This window comes from Lepus europaeus, chromosome 13 (genome assembly GCF_033115175.1).
Source record: "Lepus europaeus isolate LE1 chromosome 13, mLepTim1.pri, whole genome shotgun sequence".
In the NCBI taxonomy this organism is placed as follows: Eukaryota; Metazoa; Chordata; class Mammalia; order Lagomorpha; family Leporidae; genus Lepus; species Lepus europaeus.
This window is the reverse complement of record NC_084839.1, coordinates 83,118,582-83,135,571: the sequence shown is the minus strand read 5'-3', so window position 1 is coordinate 83,135,571 and position 16,990 is coordinate 83,118,582. Positions and strand designations below refer to the sequence as shown.

At 46.4% G+C, this 16,990-nt stretch overlaps 1 gene segment (V, D, J or C); it reads left to right on the top strand.

Moving 5' to 3' along the window:
- The first annotated feature begins 1,821 nt into the window (after nt 1-1,821).
- Nucleotides 1,822-16,829, top strand: LOC133772409 (Ig kappa chain V region 3381-like). The segment is given in 2 exon segments: nt 1,822-1,852; nt 16,516-16,829. Coding segments are annotated over 2 exon segments (345 nt in total).
- Nucleotides 16,830-16,990: the final 161 nt, after the last annotated feature.

Sequence of the window (16,990 nt, the reverse complement as noted above, 5' to 3'; positions counted from 1 at the left end):
GCATCGCTAGGTGACTTCGTCACTACCACCTGTAGAGCCAACATGCAGGTAGGTACCTCCGTAGCCTGGTACCAACAGAAACCCGAGCAGGCGCCCAGGCTGCTCATCTTCGGAGCTTCTTCCAGGGCTGCTGGGACCCCTTCCAGGTTCCGGGCAAGTGGCTCCGGGTTTGACTTCTCTCTCGCTATCCATGGAGTGGAAGCTGAAGACGTCGGGGTGTTTTACTGTCAGCAGCACTTCAGCCGACCTCTCACAGTGACAGATCCCCGAACAAAAACACAGAAGTCGCCTGCTCCGGTACAAAGACACCTGTTCTTTGCAGAAGGCACAGTCTGAGAGGCGTGAAGGGGCCATGTGGTGGGAGCCCAGTCTGCTTCCTGTTCTGAGCAGCAGGGAGAAGGTGGAGGAAGTCGCCTTACATTTGAACTGAGCCTTCGCGAAGGCAAAGAGGGAAGGGCGTGAGCGCCAATCTGTGGTCTGGACACATGCCATCGCTTGTTTTATTTATTGCAGGTTCCCGGAGCACCCCAACACTTACAGGACTGCAGCCACAACTCAGTCTTTCTTGTGACTCTGTGGCTGGGCTGGGCATCACTGGTGCAGCTCCACACAGCCGGGTCTGCTGGGCGGGGCCGTTCACCTTGGCTTCCCCCATCTGTCTGCCGGTTGGTGCTGGCCGTCAGCTGAGGCACGCCAGTTGGAGAAGAGGTGGGTGCATTGCACCTCAACATCTAGCATTTTTGGATGAATTGTCTGTATCACGTTTATGCTGTTTACAAAATTAATTAGATACTGGGATCTATCCCATCCTTGCTACCATATGCCTGGCCAGAATTTGGAATCTAAGACTATAAGGGCTTGTCCAGCTCTTCATCCAACAAACACTTATGATGAATGTGTTGTGCACCTGGCAATGTAAAACCAGTGAAATTAATTGGATTATTAAAATGTTATTCTACCTGTGGGAGGAAATTTATTTGAGAGGTGTGTGTTGGGGGGTAGTTGATGCTCCTGTTTCTTGGTTTACTTCCCAACTGCTTTCAGTGGCCAGGGCTGGACTGGTCTGGAGCCAGGAACTCCATCCAGGTCTCCCACGTGGCTGGTATGACTCTACCGCTTGAGCCATCACTGGCTGCCTCCCATGGTCTACACTGACGTTGGGACCCAGATCTGGGAATTGAATCTAAGGGATACAAGTGTCTTAGCTGCTAGGCCAAATGCCCACTCACAATTTTAAGTGAGTAATTTTCTAATGTTATTATTGCGCTGGCAATTCTGAACCTTATCAGAGATGACATAACGTCTTCCTACAGAGATGACTGTGCCCACTGCTCCCCCAGTCCCCTACCCACCGCCTTGACGGGCGGATGACTTTACCGAAGCGTTGGGTGGTTGGTCTGGCTGTTGCCTGGCTACTTCAGTCTCCCGCACATGGCCCCTTTCTCCAATAGACTGTGTCAGGTTTCTCATTTCCAGAGAGGAGGGTGGTGGCTGCAGAGCCTCTTCGACCTGGACTACGGGGCATGGTGCTACTTTCAGCACATTCTGTTGGCCAAGCAACTCCACAGAGCACCTGTCGATCAATTGAAAACACAAGGAAATAGATGCCATTCCTGATGGCTGGGCGGCATGGCAACACTTTTCAAGTCTGTCTTATTGTCTGAAATTGTAAAATGAACAACAAAAAGATGAGAGTGGGTGCCATAAAAGTGAAAAGTTATCATTGGGCCGTGACCTGGGCTAGGTCTTCATATGAGAAGTGTGTTTTATTCCCAACTTCCAGTTGGTGATACTGAGACAGAGATGTTGTGAAACGTGCCCATGGCTGTCCGGAACGTCATCCGGGATTTCAGTGAGGAACCCTGATTTTCAGAAGGCAGTGAGTGGCGAAACCACACAGGAGGATTGGGCACAGCAATTCTGTGAGAGGCACTGCTACTGACAGGGACAGTGGTGGGGCCTCACAGGTAACTTCCTGAACAAACCGGTTTGCTTTCTTAAAGCCAGTTTTTATGTTCATTAATAATTCTGAAGACAATCAATGTGATTAACATGACATTTTTCAATCACTAAATATTGGAGGAGGAAAGATATTGTATTTCCTTGCTAAGAAAATGACAAAGAAACAGAAAGCAACTCCAATGTGGTAGAGAAAACACTAGGCTGGAGTCTGGGGTTGAGCCCCTCGGTGGTGGGGCACACTGGCTCTCTGCTTTCGGAGGAGAGAGAGACAATCAGGAGAAGAGATGTGGCACACAGGCGGAACCTTGGTCACTCAGAAGAAATCTTACAAACAAGTATCCAAGTAGCAGGATGCAGAGGAGAGGTGGTCAACAAAAAGATGTTGTATGTGTGTGTGTGTGTGTGTGTCGGGGGGGCACAAGACAGCACAGCTTCTGTCGTCAGTCCCAGTGAGAGACCAGGCCCACAGGCCGCTGGCTGCGTGGGAGGGTGGCGGGTCCCAGCTTTCCCCGTCCTCAGTGTCGTCAGCCACAATCCAGCTCACAGAGGGGGAGGCAGGGGCAAGGCTGCAGCGCTCACAGCGCCCACTCTGAGTCCCCAGCAGAGTCAGCCACCCCACGGGACCCCTCCGCTGCTCCAACCTCCACTGTACCACGAGGGTCTGTTCTCTGCAGTTCCCCGGTGTCTACACCTAGTGACAGTGAAAATGACGGGTCCCAGACTTTACTTTCTCCACTAAGTGTCTGGCGACTAATCATGTTGTGAATTCTTGGTGTCAACCGGCTGCTTAGGCAACCGCTCCAGGGCCCAACTCAGAGACGAGGCCCTCCCACGTATGCAACCTGAGGTAGGCTCCTGTTCCCTAACTCCCTACACAATCCTACATTTTCATGACTACACAGAGAAGAGATTTAAAAGCAAAATAAGTCACATCTCATTGTGACATAATTTTGATAATTACTTTAAAAAATATAAATGTATTATAAATGTATTTAATTTAATATGATAACAATGATGTCAGACCCTTAGGAATAATAAAGAAATTTAATACATACTTGGAAACAAAATTTGAGTAGAAATGCAGGACAATTGTGATTGGATATTTTTCTTTAAGGTGTACCTTTTAAAATTTGTATATACCTAAAATTATAAGAATAATACTATTTATAATCCCATAGCCTTCCATTTAAAAGGAAATTAAATTTGGGGAATGATAAGAACATATTTAATACCAAAAACAAGGACAGAGAATTAATGACCAACACTAGAGTACCTGAGAGGAAAAATGTAAGTCTGAAATTTTGGCAAGTATAAAAGCCCAGTACCAAATAAAAACAGTGAACTCAAAACAGAGAAACTCAATTTGTTTATGACATCACCTGATTGGCTATTGGACAAGTTTCCATCATTTCCTGGATTCTATGATTCCTTTTTTGTGGCAGTTTTATAATAATAATAATATAATATATATAATATATAATAATAATTTACATATTTATGGAATATATTTTAATGTTTTAATTCATGTGTATCATGTGTACTGATCAAATCAGGTTATTTAACACTTTCCCCTCTGTCATTATTTTATGGTCGGAGCCTTATCGCTCCTGTATTCTATTTGTTCATCAAATATATGATAGGTGACTGGGAACCACAGTCACCCCACTCTGCTGTGTAACACCAGGAACTTATTCCTTCTAACTCTGTCTGGGCACCATTGTTCAACCCAAATGTCGCCTGTAACTTTCCCAACCTCCACTGATTACAATTCTATATTCATATTGAGATACTTTTTAGCTTCCACTTATGAGGGAGAACATGCAGTACTTGGATTTTTGTGTCTCTCTTAAATCTCACTTAACATAGTGTCCTCTAGTTCCATCCATTTTGCTGCAAATGACAGAATGGCATTCTTCTTTATGGCGGAATAGTATTCCGTTGGCTATGTATACTACAGTTTATTTATCCGTTCAACTGCTGATGGGCACCTTGGCTGATTCCACATCTTTGCTGTTGTGAACAGCACTGTGGGAAACTTGGTGCTGCTGGTATGGCCTTGATTTAGTGATTTTATGTCTTTTTGGATTCATAGCTAGCAGTGAGACTGCTGGAATATATGGCAGTTCCATTTCTAGTTGTTAAAGGAATCTCCATACTGTTTTCCATACTGCCAGTACTAATTCACATTCCTACCCACAGTGTGTGAGTTCCCCTCTTTCTACATCCTGTCAGCTTTTGTCATTTTTTTAGATTTATTTTATTTATTTGAAAGGCAGAGTTACAGAGAGGCAGAGGCAGAGAGAGAGAGAGAGAGAGAGAGATAGAAGAAGTCTTCCATCCACTGATTCACTCCCCAGATGTCTGCAATGGCTGGAGCTGGGCCGATCCGAAGCCAGGAGCTTCTTCCAGGTTGCCCACGCAGGTGCAGGGGCCCAAGGACTTGGGCCATCTTCCACTGCTTTCCCAGGCCAAAGCAGAGAGCTGGATTGGAAAAGGAGCAGCCGGGACTCAAACCAGCAGCTATATGGGATGCTGGCACTGTAGGTACAACTTTACCCACTATGCCACAGGTCCCAGGTTTTGTCTTTTATCTTTTTGGTAATAGCCATTCTAAGTGGAGTGAGGAGATATCTCACTGTGGTTTTGATTTGTGTTTGACTGATGGATAGTGATTTTGAGCATTTTTTCATGAACTTATTGACTATTTGCACTTCTCTTCCTTCTTTTTTTTTGAAAAATGTCAGTTCAGTTCCTTGGTTTGTTTATTAACTTTATTGGTTGCTGTTTGTTATTGTTGAGTTTTTTGAGTTCCTTATATTTTCTGAATCTTAGTCATTTATTGGATTTAAAAGCTTGCAAATATTTTATCTCATTCTTTTTTTTTCTTAAATTTTTTTATTAAACTTTTATTTAATGAATATAAATTTCCAAAGTATAGCTTATGGGTTACAATGGGTTCCCCCCTCCCATAACTTCCCTCCTGCCCGCAACCCTCCCCTTTCCCGCTCCCTTTCCCCTTCCATTCATGTAAAGATTCATTTTCAATTCTCTTTGTATACAGAAGATCAGTTTAGTATATATTAGGTAAAGATTTCATCATTTTGCCCATATAGCAACATAAAGTGAAAAAACTACCATTGGATTACTAATTATAGCATTAAATAGCAATGTACAGCACATTAAAGACAGAGATCCTACATAATTTTTTTTCAAATTAATTAATTTTCTATGCCATTTCCATTTTAACACCAGGTTGTTTTTTTTTTTTCATTTCCAATTCTCTTTATATACAGAAGATCACTTCAGTATATAATTAGTAAAGACCTCATCAGTTTGTGCCCACACAGAAACGCAAAGTATAAAAATACTGCTTCAGTACTATTTTATCTCATTCTATCATATGTTACTCTGTAGGTTGTTTTCTTTGCTATGCAAAACCTTTTGTTTTGATAAAATCCCATTTGTTTAGTTTGGTATCTGTTGCCTGTATTGTTAGGGTGTTATCCATAAAATCATTGCCCTCATTATGTCTTGAAGTGTTTCCTTCCTAGGAGTTCCACAGTGTCAAGTCTTACATCTAACTCTTTGATCCATTTCAAGTTGACTTTTATATATGGTGAGAAGTGGGGAGTTTCATTTTTCTACTAGACTGCCCAGTTTCCCAGTACTATTTATTGAAGAAACTCTCCTTTCTCCAATGTGTATTCTTGGCAACTTTGTAAAAAATCAGTTGGCTCTGTGACTGTGAATTAATTCTGGGTTCTCTATTCGGCTTAATCGATCTATATGTTGGCTTTTATTCCAGTACAATGCTATTCTAACAACTCTAACTTTGTAGTGTACTTGAAAGTCAGGGATTTTGATGCCTCCAGCTTTGTATTTTTATTTAATTTTGTTCTGGATCATTTTAATTATTCCATCTTTTGGTCATTTCCATATGTATTTTAGGATTGTTTTTCTTATTTCTGGAAAGAATGATATTTTGATGGGGACTGCACCGAATCAGTAGATTGTTTCAGGTAATATGAACATTTTAACAATATTAATTTTTGCCAATCTTTGAACAAGGAATATCTTTTGTTTTGAGGGTTTTCTTGGAGCTTTTTCATTATTTAAAAAATAGTTTTCATTATAGGGATTTTTCACTTCTTTGGTGAATTTATTGCTAAAATGTTTTTGTAGCTATTGTGAATGCAGTTGCTTTGTTGATTTCTCTTTCAGCAAGATCACTGTGTATAACAATGCTGAGAGAGAGAGAGAGAGAGAGAGAAATCCAACCCACTGGCTCACTCCCCAGATGGCTGCAATAGCCAGGGGGCAGCCAGCCTGAAGCCAAGAGCCAGGAGCTTTATCTCTTGGTGGTTTGGGATTGGCCCAGCTCCAGCCATTGTGGCCGTTTGGGGAGTGAACCAGTGGATGGAAGATCTGCCTGCCTCTCTCTGCCTTTCTCTGTCTCTCTCTGCCTCTCTCTGTCTCTCTCTGCCTCTCTCTCTCTTTTCAAATAAATAAATAAATCTTTAAATAAAAGAATTATCCAAGGAGCTTCAGGATGGCTGACTAGGAGGGCCCTGAACTTGCCTCTGCCACAGAGAAGACTCAGAACAATAGAAGGACAACATTTCCACGACATTGGCTGAGGGAAAACTCAAAGAAGTGACAGGAGAGGCCAATGTTGCAGTGCGATGGCTTAACCCGCACCTCGCAATGTAGGCATCCCACCTCAGGATGCCAGTTTGAGTTTGGCTGCTCTGTTTCTGATCCAGCTTCCTGCCACCCACATGGGACACCCAGATGGAGTTTTAGGCTCCTCACTTCAGCCTGGCCCAAGCCTTGTTGTTGCACTCATTTGGAGAGTGAATCAATAAATGGAAGATCTTTCTCTTTCTTTCCCCCATTCCCCCATCCACACACCTTCTCTCTCTGTCACCATCACCATATGGGCACAGGTTCGAGTCCTGGCTGCTCTATTTCCAATCCAGCTCCTTGCTGGTGCTTCTGGGAAAGCAACAGAAGATGGCGCAAGCCAAGGCCCTGTGGAAATATATTCCAAGGAACTATGATCTCCGTTGCACAGGGCCTGAAGAGCAGGCATGGATTTGCTGCAAAGATGCCCTCCACCATTGCTCACAATATCTCTTCTAATAGTTTATCCAGACAGAACAAATATGTCATGCCCATCCCGTGAGGATGATAGTCCTTGTAATTCCAGAGGAAAGCTTTTGTGTTCCTATGAAAGTTTAAGCTTTGGGAGGTCAAAGGTCATCCACCTTGTTTCTTCATTCTCAGCAGGAGGACCTGTGGCCTACCTGCAGATTCTGGGGTCCTGAGGACAAATGAGGATCAGAAATTAAAATGAGGGGCTGGCTCCGTGGCTCACTTGGTTAATCCTCCGCCTGCTGCACCGGCATCCCATATGGGCGCCGGGTTCTAGTCCCGGCTGCTCCTCTTCCAATCCAGCTCTCTGCTGTGGCCCGGGAGGGCAGCGGAGGATGGCCAAAGTGCTTGGGCCCCTGCACCAGCATGGGAGACCAGGAGGAAACACCTGGCTCCTGGCTTCAGATCGGCGCAGCACTAGCTGTAGCAGCCATTGGGGAGTGAACCAACGGAAGGAAGATCTTTCTCTCTGTCTCTCTCTCTCTGTCTATAACTCTACCTGTCAAATAAATTTTAAAAAAATAAAAAATAAAAAAAAAAGAAATTAAAATGAGGCAGAGACTCATCAGTAGAGGCAGTTCTATCTCACCAAGGCCGGGAGGGGGGTCTCTGGGAGTAACTGAGCCCTCCAAGACACCCGCTCTGCAGCTGCTGGGCCACACCTGCCCAGACCCTGGCTGATTTGCATATTTCCCCCAGAATCTGTTTCTGCTCTTGGGATTCCCCGTGAATTGGCTGCTCAGTGAGTCTGGGCACAGAGAGCCTCAGCTCTTCTGCCGCCGGCCGCTCTGGCACCCAGGTCAGGAGCAGGCACAGGCAGCACCCGAGTTGCTGGGATTCTCTTCTCCTAACCTGAGCTCCTTCCCTGATCTCCAGCCTTCTCAGGGGGTCAGGGCAGCAAGAGGGTGCCTCCTCTTAGGACAGTGCTAATGAGGGGACATTGTCTTTGGCTTCCTTTTCGGCCAGCCGCAGTGACGTTGCACTGAGCCAGTCTCTGGCCTTCCTGACTGTCTCCAGGAGAGACCGTCCCCATCTTCCGCGGGCCAACCAGAGCATCAACATGGTATCATCTCACTTGGTATCAGTGGAAGCCAGGCCACACTGCTGAGAGTCTCATCTCTGATGCTGATAACCAATATCCGGGTGTCCCAGCCCGCTCCACGGGGGTTCAGTCTGGAGCGGAGTTGGTTCTCCCAGTCAGAGGGGGAGGCTGACGATGCCGCTGGTTATTACTGTCGGTAGGGCTACGTAGGGCTACGCAATCCCAGCCCCGGGAAGAGACCAGCTCCTGGGCTGCCTGTGTCGCACCCTCCCAGGGGTGCGTGCACAGGAACGGGACCTACTTGGGGCTGGAGTGGTGGAGGGTTGCAGGGCTCTAGGGTAAAGGCCTGTGAGAGGTTAGTTTTTTCACAAAGTGTTTTCTTGACAACAACCCCTCCCCAGACTTGCAATTTGATGGTTTCTCCATCAGGCCTGCAAAGAACTCCTTCATAGCACGGTCTTCAAATCCGTTCTCTGAGAGACGCTCTGAGAAGAGTTTTCAAAGGCAGAGAGCTGGGCCCCAAACAGGAGCCTGTCTCCATGGAAATACACACTGCTCCCTCTACTACTGCTGCTGGCACCGCTAATCACAGCCATGAACCGGAACCGCTGCCGCCCTGCCAGCCGGCTTTTATTGAAGACTTTGGGATTTGCTCTGTGTTGAACCCTATACTCTCATCCTTTTTTTCCCCCCCAAAGATTTACTCATTTTATTTCAAAGTCAGAGTTACAGAGAGAGACCCAGAGAAAGAGAGAGATCTTCCAACTGCTGGTTCACTCCCCAAATGGCCTCAATGGCCAGGGCTGGGCCAAGCCAAAGCCAGGAGCCAGGAGCTTAATCTAAATTTACTATTTGGGTTGTGGGGGCCCAAGTGCTTAGACCATCTTCCACAGCTTCCCCAGGTGTATTAGCAGGGAGCTGGATTGGAAGTGGAGCAGCTGGGACTTGAATCAGTGCTCATATGGGATGCCAGTGCTGTAAGCAGTGGCTTAACCCACTGCACCAGAATGCTGGATCCAGCCCTCAGCTCCTTTAAGTAAAGCCCATGTTATATCCACTATTAGCCAAGGTGATCATGGTCCCATTTTCTGTTAACAGGGTTCAGATGTTCTTCCATGAGTAGAATCAATATGTACATTTGGCATCTTCTTTTTTTCAATATGTTCTTTGAAATCTATGTTGTTGGTGTGACAGTAATTTTTCCTTTGCCTGCCTAATAGTTATATGTTACATCATATTTATTTATTCTTCAGTTAATGAGTTGTTTTAGGTTTGAGGCTGTTATTAAGATTTTATGGATTTTCTTGAAATGTATTTTGTGGACTTGTGTACTCACTCTCTGCATGTACCTCTAGGGGTGGAAGTGCTGAATAGTAGGATTGGTTGGCACAGATTTGGCTTTAGTAAACACTATCAAAAATATTCTTAAAATAGAGAACATATTAAACTCCATCAACCATATTTAAAAGTTGCAGGTGTAATACATCTTTCCCAATATTTGGAATCGTCAGACTTTTAAAAAATATAGCATTATTGGTAGGTCTTGAAGTGGTATTGCAGTTTAAATTTACATTTTTTGATGAGTCATTTGGATATTGTGTCCTTTGGGAATGGCTTGTGATCAAATCAAACACACACACACACACACACATACATGTAGTTTTTTTTGTGGTGAGACTTCTAATATGCTTTTTTTTTTTTTAAGACAAGAAGATTTATTTATCTGGATCTGGTGCTGTGGCGCAACAGGTTAAGCCATGGCTTGCAGCGCTGGCATCCCATATTGGCGCTAGTTTGAGTCCCGCTACTCCACTTCCAATCCAGCTCCCTACTAAGGTGCCTGGGAAAGCAGCAGAAGATGGCTCAAGTGCTTGGGTCTTTGCACCCACGTGGGAGACCTGAAGGAAGCTCCTGGCTCCTGCTTCAGCCCAGCCCAGCCCCTGCTGTTGTGGCCCTCTGAGGAATGAACCAGTGGATAGAAGACTCTCTCTCTCTCTCTTTCTCTCTCTCTCTCTCTTTCACACACACACACACACACACTGCCTTTCAAATAAATAAAAGATTCCCAAAGCAGAAGAACATGTGCCATAGCGAAAGGTCTAGTTCAGAGAGGGGTGGTGCTAGGGACTCCGAGGGTCAGTTTGAGCCTTGCAAACCTCTTTTCTGATATTTTTAAGAGTATGAACTGATGGAACAAGGACATAAGCCTCAGCCATTCTCCCTCATTGCCCAAAGGAGATAAACACTGGAATGTAGTCTTTGCCCTTGAAACTCAGTTGGGTCTCACACCCTATTGCCTTCATACCCCACCCCTTAGAGCCACCTGAAAGACCAGTTGCTCTGAACACCTGAAAGACCAGTTCCAGGAATTCCCCTCTGCCTGCTACCCCCTAGCCCACCCCCATCCCCAGTCCTCCTAATATATAACAAAGGCATGGCCCCTGGGGGTTGAGGCCTTCTGCCATGTGTTCCATCATGGGCACACGGGCAGGTGGTCACCCACCTCTGAGGATTTATTTTCTCTGAATAAATTCAGTCTGGCTATAAATTCATACACTGCCTCCTCTATTCTGCGACTCTTTTCCTAACATTTTGGTGCCCCATGTGAGGAGGCACCAATCTACAACTCTTTTCCTAACATGAACCAAAGTCAAAAATTGACTTAGAAAGAAAGAAAGAACAATCACAAGAACAGTGCATAGCGTGGCACTTGTTTCTCATTATTTCAGGATCCAGTGGAGGTACTGTGATGATCTAGACACCACTCTCCATGTCCATCACCCCTGGAGAGCCCGCCTCTATCTCCTGCCAAGTCCAATCAGAGCCTCCCAGGTAGTTATAGATACACCTCTTTGAGTTGGCGTCTCAAGAGGCCAGACCAGTGTGCACAGCTACTGATCCACGGGGCTTCCAACCGCACCTCTGCGGTTCCAAACAGGCTCAGTGGTAGTGGGTCAGGGGTAGATTTCACACTGACAACCGGCAGGGTGGAGGCGGGGGACGCTGGAGTTTCTAACAGCCAGCAAACACCCTCCCACAGTGGCACAGCCCCAAATGCAAACCTCCCTGTTTGGCATGGCCCGGCGGCTCACATGTGTTGTTTGTGTCTGGGGAGCAGCACAGCAAATTTTCTGCATCTGTTGGAGAACTCGGGGAAATTGGTTGCAGGTATAGGGCCAGGTGTGCCTGGGTGACACCTCTGAGACCCCTGTCAACTGCAAGCTGCATTGGAGGGAATCCCACTGCCCTCCACAGGTCTGAAATAAAGGAGAGCTGCGTTGGAGGTTCATCCTGATCCTTCCCACCTCACATGAGAACAGTGGCTTAGGGACTTTACCAAACATTTTTGAATATATTTCTCAATTTGCTATTTTTTCAAAAAATCAGTTTACACTCAGAGAACTGTAAGGTTAAAACGAAGTGTATCCCTCTCCACCAGAAACATGTTGACCAAATGCCAGCTCCGCCCTCTAAGACTTTCTTACAGTCCTGCCTTAGGAGTTCCTCCCTGAGGGCCCCGGCACCAGGACACTGATGCTGACATTCTGGCTTCCACCCAACCTACTCCTTACCCAGGCTGGCATGCCAGGAAGTAATGCAGAAGTGTAAGATAAAGGGGTCCAAATCTGTGCCCAAGTTTTTTTGCACCTGGGATATTTCTCTGGCTTTGGAGATGCAGATAGTGAGGCTGGGGTCTGCATCAGGATCATGTCCCCAGAAACTGCCAATGAAGAAAAGAGGAGTGTGGCATCAGTAGGGCATGTGTGGGGCATGCAACAGTCAGACCTTATCAGGGCTGGCATTCCTGGCAGCTGTTCATGCTGGTGAATTGTGGGGAATCAGATCAAGTGACAGAGCCTCAACAGAAGACAGAGGTCCCAACTCCAGAACGAGGGGCAGGCCACTTCAGCCCTTAAAGAGACCCGTAGCTTTGGATTATGGTGGATCTGTGATGGCACTCACTGGTGTCATCTTGGTGCATGTACAGTAAAGAGGTTATGAACATGAGAACAATGGCTTGGGTTCTGTACAAAGAATGTTGACTCGAACTAAGGTGCTCCCTGTAAGTGCTCTATTTTTAAAAAAAATGTATTTCAGAGGACATGACAAGTATTTTGAATCCCACCGGAAACACGTGAGAGTTAGGTTGAACATATGATAACCCTGCCCTCCAAGATTTATGACTCAGTTCGCACAAAATAAGTTATCTAACCCAATCCAAGCCCAACATTGAAATGCATAACCCCATCTCGTCACAGATTAATATGAGGTTTGGAAACTATTCTCCCAACTTTGTTTTGTAATAAAAAAGTCCTCAGTGAGAAACATTCTCTGCAGGCAGATGTGTGCTGGTGTGGTCTAGCCTGGGACACCAGAAAGCTGGGCTGAGTTAGGTGCATGACAAGCCCTGCAGCTGGGCTCCTGCCTGTGCCTTCCCCTGCTAATTTGCATGTCCCCAGAGCCCTGCCCACTGCCCTGCAGCCTGCCCTGCATGGTTTTCCTTTCTACTCATATTTTTCCCCAACATTCCACAGTATAGTTAGCATCTCTGAGAGCAGGTCACACATGCAAACCACTGTTGGTTTAATGAGTGAAAATTGACGTGTTAGCATGTTCACAGTTGATAGGTATAAGGTATGAGAAGCTACACTTCAGGGATATTTATCAGGTTAAGGGATTTTACTTCTCCATGAAACCATTTTAGAAAATTCTACTCAAAGTCATACATAGAAAAAAACACTCCCAGGTTTACTTCATAATGAATGGAAAATCAAATTTGAAATGTTACAAGAATGTAAAGCCTAAAAAATCACAATTATTTTTAATTTCATAAGCTGATATTTTGCCTCACAGCTTGGCTTGGGCATGTTGTATACCTACACACTTCCATGAAAATGCTGAGTTGGGGGTGAAGCCTTCAGGCTTACCCCCCTACCTAACAAACTGTAGACTTCAGAAAGACCTTGTGATGCAGCAACACCAGCATCCCACATCAGAGCACAGGTGTGAGTCCTGGCTGCTGCACTTCCAATCCGGCTCCACCCCAGTGTGCCAGGGGAACGCAGCACAAACTGCTCCTTCCCTTAGGTCATTTCTCAGACCTTCCTCTCCACTCCAAGGCCTGCCTCTCCTCACCCTCTCCATCAAGCCCACCTACTGTGAGTGCTTTTCTTCTCCCACATTGAGTACAATAAATCATAATTGAATAATTATCACATATTACATTATTTAATTTCAAAAAGATGCTTATTGTGTCTGTAATTTTTAATTTTTTAAATAATTCAGTATAGTGCACGGATGCAATTTTTTGTCCTCATGAGACATTTTCTGTTGTGAAAATAGTTAAGTGTCTTGAGTTGACTGAAATGCCCTATATGATCTTACTTTTACCTCTAAAACAGGAGAAAATAGTTTAGCATTTAACCACATCACTTAGAACTTCCAGAAACAATACAAACTACCCTGTAAGGCATGTGTACACATGAGTATATTTTCTTAGGGCACTTACCATGTCAGTTCAGGAGCAGCATCCAACATCACAGTGTCTGAGTGTTACACCAACATCTGGTTTTGATACTTACACAGTCCCTAGAAGGCAGCCATGACGACTCAGTAACTGAGTTTTCTCCCTTCTCTGGGAGACCCGGATGAGCTCCTGGCTCCAACCTGGCCAAGTGCTGGTCTTTGTGAGTGTTTGAGAAATAAATTGAGGGATAAGAACTCTATTTTTCTCTTTGTCCTTTTCTCTCTCTCAAATAAAAGATTGAAATTTATAAATAAAAACCGACAAATGGAATAGACAGTAGTTGATACCACACTCTGATATTCTGTTGGTGGCAGATAAGGGACATTTCAGGAAGCTGTAACTGCATAAATTAGTTAACAGATTAAATTCAATAATTTATTAATGTATAATCAGGCAATGCCTATTAGATCTAGACATGGGAGGCTGCTTGCCCGTGTTGACCAGTGGTGCCTCAGTGTCATCTCAGAGGCATGTGAGTGACAAGAAGGCAGCCCTAGGGGCCGGCGCTGTGGCTTAGTGGGTAAAACTGCAGCCTGCAGCACCGGCATCCCACACGGGCGCTTGTTCAAGACCCAGCTGCTCCAGTTCTGATCCAGCTCTCTGCTGTGGCCTGGGAAAGCAGTAGAAGATGGCCCAAGTCCTTGGGCCTCTGCACACACATGGGAGACCCAGAAGAAGCTCCTGGCTCCTGGCTTTGGGTCAGCTCAGCTCCAGCCGTTGCAACCCACTAGGGAGTGAAACAGGGGATGGAAGACCTCTCTCTCTCTCTGCCTCTCCTTCTCTTTCTGTAAATCTGACTTTCAAATAAAATAAATAAATCTTTAAAAAAAATATGAGATTTCTACCTGACTATATCAATGCTGAGTTCACAGGAGATGGTACTCCCTTGCAGGGGGTACAGACAGAGGGGATAAGGCCTGGTTTGGGATGATATGCCCGCCCACAGCTAATGAGGACTAGAGGAATTTCTGTAGCATTGCTGGGACTTGCACTGAACAGCAGCTGCCTTCACTAAGGACAGAGGGGGTAATAAACTGACCTTTCCCTCGCCTCACCTCGGCTCTGCTGAGAGCAGGAGGCGCTGCACCTGGGTCTCCTGGAACCAGCTGGCAGGGAGTGCAGCTCAGAGCTCCCCCCTCCCCCAGTTGATGGGATCTTGGTCTTCTCCTGTGCAGACAGTCCTGGGGGTCTGGATGGATGTCAAGATTCCAAGTTTGGGCTGGCACCGCGGCTCACTAGGCTAATCCTCTGCCTGCGGCGCCGGCACACCAGGTTCTAGTCCCGGTCGGGGCGCTGAATTCTATCCCGGTTGCTCCTCTTCCAGGCCAGCTCTCGGCTGTGGCCAGGGAGTGCAGTGGAGGATGGCCCAAGTCCTTGGGCCCTGCACCCCATGGGAGACCAGGAGGAAGCACCTGGCTCCTGCCATCGGATCAGCGCGGTACACCGGCCGCAGCGCGCCTACCGCGGCGGCCATTGGAGGGTGAACCAACGGCAAAGGAAGACCTTTCTCTCTGTCTCTCTCTCTCACTGTCCACTCTGCCTGTCAAAGAAAAAAAAAAAGATTCCAAGTTTGTCCTAATCCAGAGTTGAAGGCACACATAGGGATCTGACATCAGTAGTCAGACCTTCGTGCTGATGAATTATGGGAAATAGGACCAAATGGCATAAAAGGGGTAGAACGTGGAGGTGTCCACACCAGCAACGAAGGGTGGTCGACTTAGCTCTTGAGTGTCACAGAGATTTGTTGCTTCAGAGCATGGCTGACCTGTGAGTGGCACTAACTTTCAGGAATTATGGTGTTCTCTTTATGTATTGTCAGCCATCACTTGAAGTTATACAATGATAATATTTTACAACTATTAACAAAAAGATATGGATATGTCTAAGATACTTTTGAGAAATTCTCTTTTCTTAAATTCTTAAATTTTGTCATTTTAATTAGTATTAGAAAGTAAGAGAGCGCTTCACTTTCCAGTTCACCCCCACAATGTCTGTGATGGCTCAGTCTAGACCAGGACGAGGGTGGATTTCAGGAACTCAGTCCAGGGCTCCCACCTCGGTGGCAGGTCAGCACTGCTTTAGCAGCCACCTGCTGTCTCTGAGGGTGACATTAGCAAGAGATAATTCAAGAGCTGATGCGGGCAATCCTATATGCGGACAGGTATCTTAAACACCACGCCAAATGTGAGCTCCAGCGTTATTCGATGCTCACAAAAACGTTGTAGAGAACAAATGATTTTGCACTATAGTTGAATCTTTGAGACGTTGTTGAACATCTGACAGCCCCACCATCAAAGACTTTGCTGAACATTCTGCATCAACAGTGACACTGTCCTACAGAACCCCAGTGGAAGGACACAATAGGCTATTCCGGCTGGACTTGGTCCACTTCAGGATTTGACAGTTGAACTGAGTAAGTCTTCTGTATCAAAACAACCCCAGAGAGACACATATTTATAAGCAAATTTGTGCTGAATGTTGTGACCTAGGACGCCAGGGCTCCCTGCACCTGTGCTGAGTTACTGAGAAGAGCCGACTTTGCTCCGCCCCCTGCTCATTTGCATGTCCCCAGAGCACCGCCCACCTCTCTGGGCATTTAGGCCCAGGCTGCTCCCGCCCCATGCAGGAGGCAGTGCCAGGCAGGACCCAGCATGGACACGAGGGCCCCCACTCAGCTGCTGGGGCTCCTGCTGCTCTGGCTCCCAGGTAAGGAAGGCCAGCAGCAGGAACGGCCTCGGGCAGTGTGGCCAGGGCATTGTGGTCTCTGCAGGAGCGTCCTCTTAGAACGTGAGGATGAGTGTGGTCTCTGTGTTTCTGTTTCCCTTCTCAGGTACCAGATGTGATGTGGTGATGACCCAGACTCCAGCCTCCGCGTCTGCAGCTGTGGGAGGCACAGTCACCATCAATTGCCAGGCCAGTCAGAGTGTTAGTTACTTAACCTGGTATCAGCAGAAAGCAGGGCAGCCTTCCAAGCTCCTGATCTGTGCTGCATCCACTCTGGCATCTGGGGTCCCATCGCGTTTCCGTGGCAGTGGATCTGGGACACAGTTCACTCTCACCATCAGCAGTGTGAAGGCTGAAGATGTTGCCACCTATTACTGTCATCAGCATAGCAGTTACCCTCCCACAGTGTTCCAGCCCTAACACAAACCCCCCAGGAAAGCAGAAGTGTGAGGCTGGGCTGCCCCAGCTGCTCCTTGTGGTTCCTCATCTGCTGAGAGTGATTCTCAGAGCAGCCAGGCTTGAAGGTCCTGCAGTGTCGGGTGGAAGGGGCCAGGGTGACTCCTCTGAGGCTCCTCCTTTCC